The sequence below is a fragment of the Pecten maximus genome, unplaced genomic scaffold (assembly GCF_902652985.1).
Source record: "Pecten maximus unplaced genomic scaffold, xPecMax1.1, whole genome shotgun sequence".
Classification (NCBI taxonomy): Eukaryota; Metazoa; Mollusca; class Bivalvia; order Pectinida; family Pectinidae; genus Pecten; species Pecten maximus.
Genome location: NW_022979354.1, coordinates 6,953 through 24,787, shown reverse-complemented (window position 1 = coordinate 24,787; position 17,835 = coordinate 6,953). Strand labels below are relative to the sequence as shown.

General features: G+C 45.1%; 2 protein-coding genes across 2 annotated transcripts; both read right to left on the bottom strand.

The window, feature by feature from the left end:
• Positions 1 to 462: 462 nt before the first annotated feature.
• Positions 463 to 2,675, bottom strand: LOC117318525 (translation initiation factor IF-2-like). Its single transcript, XM_033873502.1, has 4 exons — positions 2,111 to 2,675; positions 1,864 to 2,006; positions 1,235 to 1,378; positions 463 to 606 (listed from the first exon to the last, which is right to left on the bottom strand). Exons 1-4 carry the CDS (start codon positions 2,673 to 2,675, stop codon positions 463 to 465), a joined length of 996 nt encoding a protein of 331 aa, XP_033729393.1.
• Positions 2,676 to 2,679: 4 nt separating this feature from the next.
• LOC117318524 (RNA-binding protein 6-like) lies at positions 2,680 to 3,956 on the bottom strand (the record flags this gene model as incomplete). The annotated part of the gene is made up of 2 exons (XM_033873501.1): positions 2,680 to 3,484; positions 3,522 to 3,956. Coding segments are annotated over 2 exons (1,240 nt in total), but the record flags the coding sequence as incomplete, so codon positions are not given.
• Between the last annotated feature and the right edge of the window lie 13,879 nt (positions 3,957 to 17,835).

The following is a 17,835-nucleotide window of genomic DNA, read 5'->3' as shown; positions in this document are numbered from 1 at the left end:
GGTCCCTGTCCCTTATGTCCCTTGTCCCTTAGGTCATTGTCCCTTAGGTCCCTGTCACTTAGGTCCCTGTCCCTTAGGCCCCTGTACCTTATGTCCCTGTCTGGTAGGTCCCTGTCCCTTAGGTCCCTGTCCCTTAGGTCCTTGTCCCTTAGGTCCTTGTCCCTTAGGTCCTTGTCCCTTAGGTCCCTGTCCCTTAGGTTCCTGTTCCTTAGGTCCCTGTCCCTTAGGTCCTTGTCCCTTAAGTCCTTGTCCCTTAGGTCCCTGTCCCTTATGTCCCTGTCCCTTAGGTCCCTGTCCCTTAGGCCCCTGTCCCTTAGTTCCCAGTCCCTCATGCCCCTGTCCCTCAGGCCCCTGTCCCTCATGTCCTTGTCCCTCAGATCCTTGTCCCTTATGTCTCTGTCCCCTAGCTCCCTGTCCCTTAGGTTACTGTCCCCTAGTTCCCTGTCCCTCAGGTCCCTATCCCTAATTTCCCTGTCCCTCAGGTCCCTGTCCCTTAGGTCCCTGTCGTTTTTGTCCTTGTCCCTTAGGTCCCTGTCTGTTAGGTCCTTGTCCCTCAGGTCCCTGTCCCTTATGTCCCTGTCCCTCAGGTCCCTGTTCTTTAGGTCCCTGTTCCTGAGGTCCTTGTCCCTTAGATCATTGTCCCTCAGGTCCCTGTCCCTTAGGTCCCTGTCCCTGTCCCTTAGGTCATTGTCCCTCAGGTCCCTTTCCCTTAGGCCCCTGTCCCTCATGTCCCTGTCTGTTAGGTCCTTGTCCCTCAGGTCCCTGTCCCTTATGTCACTGTCCCTTAGGTCCCTGTCCCTTATGTCCCTTTCCCTTAGGTCCATGTCCCTTAGGTCAGTGTCCCTCAGGCCCCTGTCCCTTAGGTCCCTGTCCCTTATGTCCATTTCCCTAAAGGTCCCTGTCCCTTAGGTCACTGTCCCTCAGGCCCCTGTCCCTCATGTCCTTGTCCCTCAGGTCCCTGTCCCTTATGTCCCTGTCTGGTAGGTCCCTGTCCCTTAGGTCCCCGTCCGTTAGGTCACTCTCCCTTAGGTCCCTGTCCCTAATGTTCCTGTCCCTTAGGTAATTGTCCCTTAGGTCATTGTCCCTTAGGTCCCTGTCCCTAAGGTCCCTGTCCCTAAGGTCCCTGTCCCTAAGGTCCCTGTCCCTTAGGCCCCTGTCCCTTATGTCCCTGTCTGGTAGGTCTCTGTCCCTAAGGTCCCCGTCCCTTAGGTCCCTGTCCCTTAGGTCCCTGTACCTTAGGTCCTTGTCCCTTAGGTCCTTGTCCCTTAGGTCCCTGTCCCTTAGGTTCCTGTTCCTTAGGTCCTTGTCCCTTAGGTCCTTGTCCCTTAGGTCCTTGTCCCTTAGGTCCTTGTCCCTCAGGTGCCTGTCCCTTTGGTGCCTGTCCCTTAGGCCCCTGTCCCTTAGTTCCCTGTCCCTCATCCCCTGTCCCTCAGGCCCCTGTCCCTCATGTCCTTGTCCCTCAAATCCTTGTGCCTTATGTCCCTGTCCTTTAGGTCCCTGTCCCCTAGCTCCCTGTCCCTTAGGTTACTGTCCCCTAGTTCCCTGTCCTTTAGTTCCCTGTCCCTTAGGTCCCTGTACCTCAGGTCCCTATTCCTTAGGTCACTGTCCCTTAGGTCCCTGTCGGTAAGTTCCTTGTCCCTCAAGTCCCTGTCCCTTAGGTCCCTGTCCCTTAGGTCCCTGTCCCTTAGATACCTGTCCCTCGGGTCCTTGTTCATCAGGCCCCTGTCTCTTAGGTCCCTGTCCCTTAGGTCAATGTCCCTTATGTCCTGGTCCCGTAGGTCCCTGTCCCTTATGTCCTTGTCCCTTAGGTCATTGTCCCTTAGGTCCCTGTCCCTAATGTCCCTGTACCTTAGGCCCCTGTACCTTATGTCCCTGTCTGGTAGGTCCCTGTCCCTTAGGTCCCTGTCCCTTAGGTCCTTGTCCCTTAGGTCCTTGTCCCTTAGGTCCTTGTCCCTTAGGTCCCTGTCCTTTAGGTTCCTGTTCCTTAGGTCCCTGTCCCTTAGGTCCTTGTCCCTTAAGTCCTTGTACCTTAGGTCCTTGTCCCTTATGTCCCTGTCCCTTAGGTCCCTGTCCATTAGGCCCCTGTCCCTTAGTTCCCAGTCCCTCATGCCCCTGTCCCTCAGGCCCCTGTCCCTCATGTCCTTGTCCCTCAGATCCTTGTCCCTTATGTCTCTGTCCCCTAGCTCCCTGTCCCTTAGGTTACTGTCCCCTAGTTCCCTGTCCCTCAGGTCCCTATCCCTAATTTCCCTGTCCCTCAGGTCCCTGTCCCTTAGGTCCCTGTCGTTTTTGTCCTTGTCCCTTAGGTCCCTGTCTGTTAGGTCCTTGTCCCTCAGGTCCCTGTCCCTTATGTCCCTGTCTGTTAGGTCCCTGTCCCTCAGGTCCCTGTTCTTTAGGTCCCTGTTCCTGAGGTCCTTGTCCCTTAGATCATTGTCCCTCAGGTCCCTGTCCCTTAGGTCCCTGTCCCTGTCCCTTAGGTCATTGTCCCTCAGGTCCCTTTCCCTTAGGCCCCTGTCCCTCATGTCCCTGTCTGTTAGGTCCTTGTCCCTCAGGTCCCTGTCCCTTATGTCACTGTCCCTTAGGTCCCTGTCCCTTATGTCCCTTTCCCTTAGGTCCATGTCCCTTAGGTCAGTGTCCCTCAGGCCCCTGTCCCTTAGGTCCCTGTCCCTTATGTCCATTTCCCTAAAGGTCCCTGTCCCTTAGGTCACTGTCCCTCAGGCCCCTGTCCCTCATGTCCTTGTCCCTCAGGTCCCTGTCCCTTAGGTCCCCGTCCGTTAGGTCACTCTCCCTTAGGTCCCTGTCCCTAATGTTCCTGTCCCTTAGGTAATTGTCCCTTAGGTCATTGTCCCTTAGGTCCCTGTCCCTAAGGTCCCTGTCCCTAAGGTCCCTGTCCCTTAGGCCCCTGTCCCTTATGTCCCTGTCTGGTAGGTCCCTGTCCCTAAGGTCCCCGTCCCTTAGGTCCCTGTCCCTTAGGTCCCTGTACCTTAGGTCCTTGTCCCTTAGGTCCTTGTCCCTTAGGTCCCTGTCCCTTAGGTTCCTGTTCCTTAGGTCCTTGTCCCTTAGGTCCTTGTCCCTTAGGTCCTTGTCCCTTAGGTCCTTGTCCCTCAGGTGCCTGTCCCTTTGGTGCCTGTCCCTTAGGCCCCTGTCCCTTAGTTCCCTGTCCCTCATCCCCCTGTCCCTCAGGCCCCTGTCCCTCATGTCCTTGTCCCTCAAATCCTTGTGCCTTATGTCCCTGTCCTTTAGGTCCCTGTCCCCTAGCTCCCTGTCCCTTAGGTTACTGTCCCCTAGTTCCCTGTCCTTTAGTTCCCTGTCCTTTAGGTCCCTGTCGTTTTTGTCCTTGTCCCTTAGTTCCCTGTCGTTTTTGTCCCTGTCCCTTAGGTCCCTGTCGTTTTTGTCCTTGTCCCTTAGGTCCCTGTCTGTTAGGTCATTGTCCCTCAGGTCCCTGTCCCTTATGTCCCTGTCTTTTAGGTCCCTGTCCCTTAGGTCCCTGTCCCTCAGGTCCCTGTCCTTTAGGTCCCTGTAACCTTAGTTCCCTGTCCCTTATGTCCTTGTCCCTTAGGTCCTTGTCCCTTAGTTCCCTGTCTCTTTCGTCCCTGTCCCTCAGGTCCCTGTCCCTTAGGTCCCTCTCACTTTGGCCCATGTCCCTTAGGTCCCTGTCCCTCAGACCCCTGTCCCTCAGGTCCTTGTCTCTCGGGTCCCTGTCCCTCGGGTCCCTGTCCCTCGGGTCCCTGTCCCTTAGGTCCCTGTCCTTGATGTCCCTGTCCCTTACGTCCCTGTCCCTTAGGTCCTTGTCCCTCAGGCCCCTGCCCCTTATGTCCCTGTCTGTTAGGTCCTTGTCCCTCAGGTCCCTGTCCCTCAGGTCCCTGTCCCTCAGGCCCCTGTCCCTTATGTCACTGTCCCTTAGGTCCCTGTCTTTTAGGTCCCTGTCCCTCAGGTCCCTATCCCTTAGGTCCTTGTCCCTGTTTATTATCAGACTGTATCTAATACTGATGTACAACCTTGATATAATGTTTGATTTATTTTGATACAGATTCAGAACATGGAGACATTGATGACTGAGCTCAGACAGACGATAGCTTCCATTGGAGAGGACATCTCTCGGTTAAAGTCTTCTGTAAGGCGGAGTAAAAGGAAGAATCCTATGTCAGGTTGACAATCCGAACCCGATATTGGTCAACGATCCTCATATAATACAAACAGTGTTGCAAAAAAAAAAGTCAAATTTTATTGTGTATTTGTTATCCTTTATAATAACTTAATGAATATATATTATTATCTCAGAGGTCGAATGGTAGCCCCTTAGTTCCCCCTGTCCCCCCCTTCCCCATTTTTTGTCCCCCCTTGTCCCCCTTAGGTTTTCCCCCCCTTGTCCCTTTTTTTTTAGTCCCTTTTTTTCCCCCTTCCCTTTCCCCCCCCCCGGGTCCCTGTCCCTAGGTCCCTTTTGTCCCCCTTTTTTTTTTTTTTAGGCCCCCCCCCCCCCCCCCCCCCCCCCCCCCCCCCCCCCCCCCCCCCCCCCCCCCCCCCCCCCCCCCCCCCCCCCCCCCCCCCCCCCCCCCCCCTTTTTTTTTTTTTTTTTTTTTTTTTTTTTTTTTTTTTTTTTTTTTTTTTTTTTTTTTTTTTTTTTTTTTTTTTTTTTTTTTTTTTTCTTTCAAAAGGGGCCCCCAAAATTTTTTAGGTCCGGGCCCTTAATAAACGGGAAAAAAAAGGGGTTTAGTTTTTGTTTCCTTTTCCCCTAAAAAAAATTTTCTTTTGTCCCCCCGGTTTTAGGGTTAAGTATTTTCCCGCCCAAAAAAAATTTTGTTTTTTTTTTTATTCCCTTTTTAAAATTTTTCCCACTTGGCCCGGGAAAGTGTTTTAATTTTAAAAAATTTGTAAATCTTAATAAGGTCAAAATTTTTTTTTTAAAATTTTCAGACTTTATTAATACAGACTTTTAAATGTTATTTTTAATAGAACGGGACATTTTAAGGGCTAAACCCAAAATACTCATGAAGGACATCCTCGGGCTTGGTATTAAAAACCCACGGACTCCCAGGTCACTTCATTATACACGGGTTTAAAAATCTATTTAAATTTTTCTTATATCCCGGGACTTTTAATTATTTCTAATATTAACGGCACCTAGGTTAGGTATTACTAAAAACTGATAAGGAATTAGGTTACTGGATTAAATAGGACATTATTATTGTTTTTTAAATTATCAGCCTTGGGTTACGGGTAATTCCTAACTGAAAAACGGACCCCCTGGGTCTAGTGGTCATTACTATCACTGATAACGGACTCCTCAGGTCTACTGGTCATTACTATCACGGACATCCTCAGGTCTACTGGTCATTACTATCACTGATAACGGACGTCCTCAGGTCTACTGGTCATTACTATCACTGATAACGGACATCCTCAGGTCTACTAGTCATTACTATCACTGATAACGGACATCCTCAGGCCTACTGGTCATTACTATCACGGACATCCTCAGGTCTACTGGTCATTACTATCACGGACATCCTCAGGTCTACTGGTCATTACTATCACTGATAACGGACATCCTTAGACCTACTGGTCATTACTATCACGGACATCCTCAGGTCTACTGGTCATTCTTTCACGGACATCCTCAGGTCTACTGGTCATTACTATCACGGACATCCTCAGGCCTACTGGTCATTACTATCACTGATAACGGACATCCTCAGGTCTACTGGTCATTACTATCACGGACATCCTCAGGTCTACTGGTCATTACTATCACTGATATCGAACATCTTCAGGCCTACTGGTCATTACTATCACTGATAACGGACATCCTCAGGTCTACTGGTCATTACTATCACTGATAACGGACATCCTCAGGTCTACTAGTCATTACTATCACTGATAACGGACATCCTCAGGTCTACTAGTCATTACTATCACTGATAACGGACATCCTCAGGCCTACTGGTCATTACTATCACGGACATCCTCAGGTCTACTGGTCATTACTATCACGGACATCCTCAGGTCTACTGGTCATTACTATCACTGATAACGGACATCCTTAGACCTACTGGTCATTACTATCACGGACATCCTCAGGTCTACTGGTCATTCTTTCACGGACATCCTCAGGTCTACTGGTCATTACTATCACGGACATCCTCAGGCCTACTGGTCATTACTATCACTGATAACGGACATCCTCAGGTCTACTGGTCATTACTATCACGGACATCCTCAGGCCTACTGGTCATTACTATCACTGATAACGGACATCCTCAGGTCTACTGGTCATTACTATCACTGATAACGGACATCCTCAGGTCTACTGGTCATTACTATCACGGACATCCTCAGGTCTACTTGTCATTACTATCACTGATAACGGACATCCTCAGGTCTACTGGTCATTACTATCACGGACATCCTCAGGCCTACTGGTCATTACTATCACGGACATCCTCAGGCCTACTGGTCATTACTATCACGGACATCCTCAGACCTACTGGTCATTACTATCACTGATAACGGACATCCTCAGGTCTACTGGTCATTACTATCACTGATAACGGACATCCTCAGGTCTACTGGTCATTACTATCACAGATAACGGACATCCTCAGGTCTACTGGTCATTACTATCACTGATAACGGACATCCTCAGGCCTACTGGTCATTACTATCACGGACATCCTCAGGCCTACTGGTCATTACTATCACTGATAACGGACATCCTCAGGTCTACTGTTCATTACTATCACTGATAACGGACATCCTCAGGTCTACTGGTCATTACTATCACTGATAACGGACATCCTCAGGTCTACTGGTCATTACTATCACTGATAACGGACATCCTCAGGTCTACTGGTCATTACTATCACTGATAACGGACATCCTCAGGCCTACTGGTCATTACTATCACGGACATCCTCAGGTCTACTGGTCATTACTATCACTGATAACGGACATCCTCAGGCCTACTGGTCATTACTATCACAAAACAAACCCCTCGGGGCAGGGTCATTATAAATAACGGACACCCAGGCCTACGGGTTCATTACTATCATGATAAGGACTCCTCGGCTACTGGTCTTACTATCACGGGGACATCCTGGCTACTGGTCATACTATACTGATAACGGACATCCTCAGGCTATGGTCTTTACTACACTAAAACGGACCTCAGGCTACTGGTCATTACTATCCGGACATCCTCAGGCTATGGTCTTTACTACACGGGGACTCTCGGGCACGGTCATTACTATCACGGGCATCTCAGTCTAGGGTCATTACTATCACCGGGACATCCTCAGGTTTTCGGGTCATTACTATAAAACGGAATTCAGGTCACTGTCATTTATCACGGACTTCCCAGCTACTGGTCTTTAAACTATCACGGCACCCTCATCTACTGGTCTTTACTATAAAACGGGACATCCTCAGGCTACTGGTCTTTTAAATAAACGGACATCCTCAGTCACGGTTTTTAAAACCTATAACGGACATCCTCAGGTCTACTGGTCATTACTATCACTGATAACGGACATCCTCAGGTCTACTGGTCATTAGTATCACTGATAACGGACATCCTCAGGTCTACTGGTCATTACTATCACGGACATCCTCAGGTCTACTGGTCATTACTATCACGGACATCCTCAGGTCTACTGGTCATAACTATCACGGACATCCTCAGGCCTACTGGTCATTACTATCACGGATAACGGACATCCTCAGGTCTACTGGTCATTACTATCACGGACATCCTCAGGTCTACTGGTCATAACTATCACGGACATCCTCAGGCCTACTGGTCATTACTATCACGGATAACGGACATCCTCAGGTCTACTGGTCATTACTATCACTGATAACGGACATCCTCGGGTCTACTGGTCATTACTATCACTGATAACGGACATCCTCAGGTCTACTGGTCATTACTATCACGGACATCCTCAGGCCTACTGGTCATTACTATCACTGATAACGGACATCCTCAGGTCTACTGGTCATTACTATCACTGATAACGGACATCCTCAGGTCTACTGGTCATTACTATCACGGATATCCTCAGGTCTACGGGTTTTACTATCCTGATCGGACATCCCGGGTTTACTGGTTTTTTTACAAATCAAAAAATAAAAAAAAAAAATTGGGCACGGCAACACACGGACACCCAGGCACGGTATACTAAAAACGGCCCATCCCGGGTCCTGGAAACATCTTAACGGACCCCCTCTTACGGTCTTAACAAAAAAGGACTCCTAAGGTCACTGGTCTTACTATCACAAACCCCACCTTTCCTGGTCTTATATAAAACATAACGGACACCCTCAGTTAGGTTTTACTATCATGAAAAACGGACTCCCGGTCTAGGGGTCATTACATCAGGGAAAATCCTCGGGCCTATGGTATTACTATCAAAAAAACGGACATCCTCAGGGTCTACGGTCATTACTATCCTGTAACGGACATCCTCGGGTCAGGGTTTCTTTTATCACGAAACGAATCCTCAGGTTATGGTCATTACTACACGAACTCCTCAGCCTATGGTCATTACTATCCCCAAATAACGGACATCCCTCAGGCCTACTGGTCATTACTATCACGGATAACGGACATCCTCAGGTCTACTGGTCATTACTATCACGGACATCCTCAGGTCTACTGGTCATAACTATCACGGACATCCTCAGGCCTACTGGTCATTACTATCACGGATAACGGACATCCTCAGGTCTACTGGTCATTACTATCACTGATAACGGACATCCTCGGGTCTACTGGTCATTACTATCACTGATAACGGACATCCTCAGGTCTACTGGTCATTACTATCACGGACATCCTCAGGCCCTACTGGTCATTACTATCACTGATAACGGACATCCTCAGGTCTACTGGTCATTACTATCACTGATAACGGACATCCTCAGGTCTACTGGTCATTACTATCACGGATATCCTCAGGTCTACTGGTCATTACTATCACTGATACGGACATCCTCAGGTCTACTGGTCATTACTATCACTGATAACGGACATCCCTCAGGTCTACTGGTCATTACTATCACGGACATCCTCAGGCCTACTGGTCATTACTATCACTGATAACGGACATCCTCAGGTCTACTGGTCATTACTATCACTGATAACGGACATCCTCGGGTCTACTGGTCATTACTATCACTGATAACGGACATCCTCAGGTCTACTGGTCATTACTATCACGGACATCCTCAGGCCTACTGGTCATTACTATCACTGATAACGGACATCCTCAGGCCTACGGTCATTACTATCACTGATAACGGACATCCTCAGGTCTACTGGTCATTACTATCACGGATATCCTCAGGTCTACTGGTCATTACTATCACTGATAACGGACATCCTCAGGTCTACTGGTCATTACTATCACTGATAACGGACATCCTCAGGTCTACTGGTCATTACTATCACGGACATCCTCAGACCTACTGGTCATTACTATCACTGATAACGGACATCCTCAGGCCTACTGGTCATTACTATCACTGATAACGGACATCCTCAGGTCTACTGGTCATTACTATCACTGATAACGGACATCCTCAGGTCTACTGGTCATTACTATCACGGACATCCTCAGGTCTACTGGTCATTACTATCACTGATAACGGACGTCCTCAGGTCTACTGGTCATTACTATCACTGATAACGGACATCCTCAGGTCTACTGGTCATTACTATCACTGACAACGGACATCCTCAGATCTACTGGTCATTACTATCACGGACATCCTCAGACCTACTGGTCATTACTATCACGGACATCCTCAGACCTACTGGTCATTACTATCACTGATAACGGACATCCTCAGGTCTACTGGTCATTACTATCACTGACAACGGACATCCTCAGACCTACTGGTCATTACTATCACTGATAACGGACATCCTCAGGTCTACTGGTCATTACTATCACTGATAACGGACATCCTCAGACCTACTGGTCATTACTATCACTGATAACGGACATCCTCAGGTCTACTGGTCATTACTATCACGGACATCCTCAGGTCTACTGGTCATTACTATCACTGATAACGGACATCCTCAGGTCTACTGGTCATTACTATCACTGATAACGGACATCCTCAGACCTACTGGTCATTACTATCACGGACATCCTCAGGTCTACTGGTCATTACTATCACGGACATCCTCAGACCTACTGGTCATTACTATCACTGATAACGGACATACTCAGGTCTACTGGTCATTACTATCACTGATAACGGACATCCTCAGGTCTACTGGTCATTACTATCACTGATACGGACATCCTCAGACCTACTGGTCATTACTATCACTGATAACGGACATCCTCAGGTCTACTGGTCATTACTATCACGGACATCCTCAGGTCTACTGGTCATTACTATCACTGATAACGGACATCCTCAGGTCTACTGGTCATTACTATCACGGATATCCTCAGGTCTACTGGTCATTACTATCACGGACATCCTCAGGTCTACTGGTCATTAACTATCACTGATAACGGACATCCTCAGACCTACTGGTCATTACTATCACTGATAACGGACATCCTCAGGTCTACTGGTCATTACTATCACGGACATCCTCAGGTCTACTGGTCATTACTATCACTGATAACGGACATCCTCAGGTCTACTGGTCATTACTATCACTGATAACGGACATCCTCAGGTCTACTGGTCATTACTATCACTGATAACGGACATCCTCAGGCCTACTGGTCATTACTATCACGGACATCCTCAGGTCTACTGGTCATTACTATCACTGATAACGGACGTCCTCAGGCCTACTGGTCATTACTATCACTGATAACGGACATCCTCAGGTCTACTGGTCATTACTATCACTGATAACGGACATCCTCAGGCCTACTGGTCATTACTATCACTGATAACGGACATCCTCAGGTCTACTGGTCATTACTATCACGGACATCCTCAGGCCTACTGGTCATTACTATCACTGATAACGGACATCCTCAGGTCTACTGGTCATTACTATCACTGATAACGGACATCCTCAGGTCTACTGGTCATTACTATCACGGACATCCTCAGGTCTACTGGTCATTACTATCACGGACATCCTCAGGTCTACTGGTCATTACTATCACGGACATCCTCAGGTCTACTGGTCATTACTATCACGGACATCCTCATGCTTACTGGTCATTACTATCACGGACATCCTCAGGTCTACTGGTCATTACTATCACGGACATCCTCAGGTCTACTGGTCATTACTATCACGGACATCCTCAGGTCTACTGGTCATTACTATCACGGACATCCTCAGGCCTACTGGTCATTACTATCACTGATAACGGACATCCTCAGGTCTACTGGTCATTACTATCACTGATAACGGACATCCTCAGGTCTACTGGTCATTACTATCACTGATAACGGACATCCTCAGGTCTACTGGTCATTAGTATCACTGATAACGGACATCCTCAGGTCTACTGGTCATTACTATCACGGACATCCTCAGGTCTACTGGTCATTACTATCACGGACATCCTCAGGTCTACTGGTCATAACTATCACGGACATCCTCAGGCCTACTGGTCATTACTATCACGGATAACGGACATCCTCAGGTCTACTGGTCATTACTATCACGGACATCCTCAGGTCTACTGGTCATAACTATCACGGACATCCTCAGGCCCTACTGGTCATTACTATCACGGATTAACGGACATCCTCAGGTCTACTGGTCATTACTATCACTGATAACGGACATCCTCGGGTCTACTGGTCATTACTATCACTGATAACGGACATCCTCAGGTCTACTGGTCATTACTATCACGGACATCCTTAGGCCTACTGGTCATTACTATCACTGATAACGGACATCCTCAGGTCTACTGGTCATTACTATCACTGATAACGGACATCCTCAGGTCTACTGGTCATTACTATCACGGATATCCTCAGGTCTACTGGTCATTACTATCACTGATAACGGACATCCTCAGGTCTACTGGTCATTACTATCACTGATAACGGACATCCTCAGGTCTACTGGTCATTACTATCACGGACATCCTCAGGCCTACTGGTCATTACTATCACTGATAACGGACATCCTCAGGTCTACTGGTCATTACTATCACTGATAACGGACATCCTCGGGTCTACTGGTCATTACTATCACTGATAACGGACATCCTCAGGTCTACTGGTCATTACTATCACGGACATCCTCAGGCCTACTGGTCATTACTATCACTGATAACGGACATCCTCAGGTCTACTGGTCATTACTATCACTGATAACGGACATCCTCAGGTCTACTGGTCATTACTATCACGGATATCCTCAGGTCTACTGGTCATTACTATCACTGATAACGGACATCCTCAGGTCTACTGGTCATTACTATCACTGATAACGGACATCCTCAGGTCTACTGGTCATTACTATCACGGACATCCTCAGACCTACTGGTCATTACTATCACTGATAACGGACATCCTCAGGCCTACTGGTCATTACTATCACTGATAACGGACATCCTCAGGTCTACTGGTCATTACTATCACTGATAACGGACATCCTCAGGTCTACTGGTCATTACTATCACGGACATCCTCAGGTCTACTGGTCATTACTATCACTGATAACGGACGTCCTCAGGTCTACTGGTCATTACTATCACTGATAACGGACATCCTCAGGTCTACTGGTCATTACTATCACTGACAACGGACATCCTCAGGTCTACTGGTCATTACTATCACGGACATCCTCAGACCTACTGGTCATTACTATCACGGACATCCTCAGACCTACTGGTCATTACTATCACTGATAACGGACATCCTCAGGTCTACTGGTCATTACTATCACTGACAACGGACATCCTCAGACCTACTGGTCATTACTATCACTGATAACGGACATCCTCAGGTCTACTGGTCATTACTATCACTGATAACGGACATCCTCAGACCTACTGGTCATTACTATCACTGATAACGGACATCCTCAGGTCTACTGGTCATTACTATCACGGACATCCTCAGGTCTACTGGTCATTACTATCACTGATAACGGACATCCTCAGGTCTACTGGTCATTACTATCACTGATAACGGACATCCTCAGACCTACTGGTCATTACTATCACGGACATCCTCAGGTCTACTGGTCATTACTATCACGGACATCCTCAGACCTACTGGTCATTACTATCACTGATAACGGACATACTCAGGTCTACTGGTCATTACTATCACTGATAACGGACATCCTCAGGTCTACTGGTCATTACTATCACTGATAACGGACATCCTCAGACCTACTGGTCATTACTATCACTGATAACGGACATCCTCAGGTCTACTGGTCATTACTATCACGGACATCCTCAGGTCTACTGGTCATTACTATCACTGATAACGGACATCCTCAGGTCTACTGGTCATTACTATCACGGATATCCTCAGGTCTACTGGTCATTACTATCACGGACATCCTCAGGTCTACTGGTCATTAACTATCACTGATAACGGACATCCTCAGACCTACTGGTCATTACTATCACTGATAACGGACATCCTCAGGTCTACTGGTCATTACTATCACGGACATCCTCAGGTCTACTGGTCATTACTATCACTGATAACGGACATCCTCAGGTCTACTGGTCATTACTATCACGGACATCCTCAGACCTACTGGTCATTACTATTACTGATAACGGACATCCTCAGGTCTACTGGTCATTAACTATCACTGATAACGGACATCCTCAGGTCTACTGGTTATTACTATCACGGACATCCTCAGGTCATTACTATCACTGATAACGGACATCCTCAGGTCTACTGGTCATTACTATCACTGATAACGGACATCCTCAGGTCTACTGGTCATTACTATCACTGATAACGGACATCCTCAGGTCTACTGGTCATTACTATCACTAATAACGGACATCCTCAGGCCTACTGGTCATTATACTATCACTGATATCGGACATCCTCAGGTCTACTGGTCATTACTATCACTGATAACGGACATCCTCAGACCTACTGGTCATTACTATCACGGACATCCTCAGGTCTACTGGTCATTACTATCACTGATAACGGACATCCTCAGGTCTACTGGTCATTACTATCACGGACATCCTCAGGTCTACTGGTCATTACTATCACTAATAACGGACATCCTCAGGTCTACTGGTCATTAACTATCACTCAAAAGAGTATTTAGAACAAACATCGAATGTCAACACTTTTCGACTTTACTACACATACTTTGTTAAGAAATTCAAATGTTGTGTAAAAGTGCGTTTTTTCTAAAAGTTCACCTGAATGTAAACGACTATCAGGCTGAAACCAACATCCAACAGGTTCAGTGTAGGGGAGGTTAGTCTCACTAATCATCAGAACATGTCCCACGATTGTCTCCCTTCGGTAGCACAGACAACAATTTACATTCTGTAATTATCGTTCCAAACGTTTTACACGAAACAAATACGATTTCTCGTCTGTGTTATTAATCTAAAGTCGTTCCGATACTGTTTATTTACTACAGATTAGGACGATTTCTTGTTAATATAAGTGATTGATGTTCTACTTCCTACCTAATCAGCACACAGATAATTTTCTTTCTAAATAATTGACCACAGGAGCACCAGACATACTTCCTTGTATATCTTTAGAATCCGGGATTGCTACAAGAATGAAATCAGTCGATTATTTAGGGAATAGGCCAGCGACTGATTACAGCCGAAACTCATCACATACTGACAACTGATGACTAAGTCTATATAGACACTGACAACTGATGACTAAGTCTATATAGACACTGACAACTGATGACTAAGTCTATATAGACACTGACAACTGATGACTAAGTCTATATAGACACTGACAACTGATGACTAAGTCTATATAGACACTGACAACTGATGATTAAGTCTATATAGACACTGACAACTGATGATTAAGTCTATATAGACACTGACAACTTATGATTAAGTCTATATAGACACTGACAACTTATGACTAAGTCTATATAGACACTGACAACTTATGACTAAGTCTATATAGACACTGACAACTTATGACTAAGTCTATATAGACACTGATAACTGATGACTAAGTCTATATAGACACTGACAACTTATGATTAAGTCTATATAGACACTGACAACTGATGACTAAGTCTATATAGACACTGACAACTGATGACTAAGTCTATATAGACACTGACAACTGATGACTAAGTCTATATAGACAATGACAACTGATGACTAAGTCTTTATAGACACTGACAACTGATGACTAAGTCTTTATAGACACTGACAACTGATGACTAAGTCTATATAGACACTGACAACTGATGACTAAGTGTATTTAGACACTGACAACTGATGACTAAGTCTTTATAGACACTGACAACTGATGACTAAGTCTTTATAGACACTGACAACTGATGACTAAGTCTATATAGACACTGACAACTGATGACTAAGTCTATATAGACACTGACAACTGATGACTAAGTCTATATAGACACTGACAACTGATGACTAAGTCTATATAGACACTGACAACTGATGACTGAGTCTATATAGACACTGACAACTGATGATTAAGTCTATATAGACACTGACAACTGATGACTAAGTCTATATAGACACTGACAACTGATGACTAAGTCTATATAGACACTGACAACTGATGACTGAGTCTTTATAGACACTGACAACTGATGACTAAGTCTTTATAGACACTGACAACTGATGACTAAGTCTATATAGACACTGACAACTGATGATTAAGTCTATATAGACACTGACAACTGATGACTAAGTCTATATAGACACTGACAACTTATGATTAAGTCTATATAGACACTGACAACTGATGACTAAGTCTATATAGACACTGACAACTGATGACTAAGTCTATATAGACACTGACAACTGATGACTGAGTCTATATAGACACTGACAACTTATGATTAAGTCTATATAGACACTGACAACTGATGATTAAGTCTATATAGACACTGACAACTTATGATTAAGTCTATATAGACACTGACAACTGATGATTAAGTCTATATAGACACTGACAACTGATGACTAAGTCTATATAGACACTTACAACTGATTACTGAGTCTATATAGACAATGACAACTGATGACTAAGTCTATATAGACACTGACAACTGATGACTAAGTCTATATAGACACTGACAACTTATGACTAAGTCTATATAGACACTGACAACTGATGACTATGTCTATATAGACACTGACAACTGATGATCAAGTCTATATAGACACTGACAACTGATGACTAAGTCTATATAGACACTGACAACTTATGACTAAGTCTATATAGACACTGACAACTGATGATTAAGTCTATATAGACACTGACAACTTATGACTAAGTCTATATAGACACTGACAACTTATGACTAAGTCTTTATAGACACTGACAACTGATGACTAAGTCTATATAGACACTGACAACTGATGATTAAGTCTATATAGACACTGACAACTGATGACTAAGTATATATAGACAATGACAACTTATGACTATCCTTGTAAGTATTTAAAAATGATTGTACAGAGCTGACAATATCGGAGGTTGTTTCTTATATATTACTGTTTCCATCTCCTCACAAAATAAAAGTATATTGAAGTCTACAATTAAATCATGTAAGATATTAAACAGAACTCGTCTCTGATAACGGAGTTTGGACTTCACCACTGCCATCACACAAACAAACTGAAAACTTTCAAGTTCCTACCCTATATAAATCTGACCGTAGACCACTACAACGGCGCCTTTTGGCACCCTGTGGCGATTCCTACCGACCCACAAGGAGGTAAACGGGAAATTTTACTCTTAATAGTCTGGAAATATTCATTCTCTGCAGATAAAAGTAAATTTTTTGTTTTTACAAAAGGCAGAAAACAAGTTTTGGTAACAGATGTGTATATATGTGGTAAAGCATTAGCAGTTTTTTGGGAATATTACGCACGTTGGTGTTGTTTTGAATTTCAAACTGTGTTCATCAGACAGAACGGAGTCTGCATGTAAAAGAATGAAAAGTTTAACCATGGCTCTTATTCAATCTGGTGCTCATCCTGGGACCCTTAATCCTTTAACAGTTTCAAAGGTGATTAAGTTTTCCCGGCTGCCCTGTATGGATGTGAACTATGGCAATTATCGAGAACCAAATAACTAGAACTGATATGGCCATTTCCCTAATTGAATGGGTCATTGTAGAAGGTTATATTGACATCAGAGAACTTTTGTTTCTCGGCTGTCTTTGCAGACTGGACAGTAAATACTTAACTCGTACTATATTTCTCAAACGTCTATTCATGTCTCTTTTGAAGGAATCATGTCAAACTGGTTTTATTCCTGATATCGTGAGAATACTTCGCAAGTATGATTTGTTTAATCAGTTGTTGCAGTATACTTCAGATACAGTTTTTCCGAGTAGTTCAAAATGGAAGTCAATCGTCTATAAAGCTAGTTTTAATTGGGAAGAATTAATGATGTACAATAGAATGAATAACGATTCAGATTTTAGTAGGTTTTTGCTCATTCAAGATGTAATTTCTCCACATATTTTATGAAGAGCAGTACTAAAATTCTCTGAACATCTCAGCAAGTTAAGTAACATTGTTCGATTATGTAATGATTTAAGATCAACAAACCTTATAGAATTGTGCCATTTCTGTGGTATTTTACATGATGACCGTATATCACATATAGTACTCCATTGTACAAAAACTGAAAGTCTTAGAG

Excerpts from the sequence above, each read along its gene's own strand:
- LOC117318525 (XM_033873502.1), bottom strand. The coding sequence starts at position 2,675 with ATGGACATAAGGGACAGGGACCTAAGGGACAGGGGCCTGAGGGACACT. Across the intron at positions 1,379-1,863 it reads CTACCAGACAGGGACATAAG|GCACCAAAGGGACAGGCACC; the intron begins GTACAGGGGCCT and ends CCTAAGGGACAG. Across the intron at positions 607-1,234 it reads CTAAGGGACAAGGACCTAAG|GGACCTAAAGAACAGGGACC; the intron begins GTACAGGGACCT and ends CCTCAGGAACAG.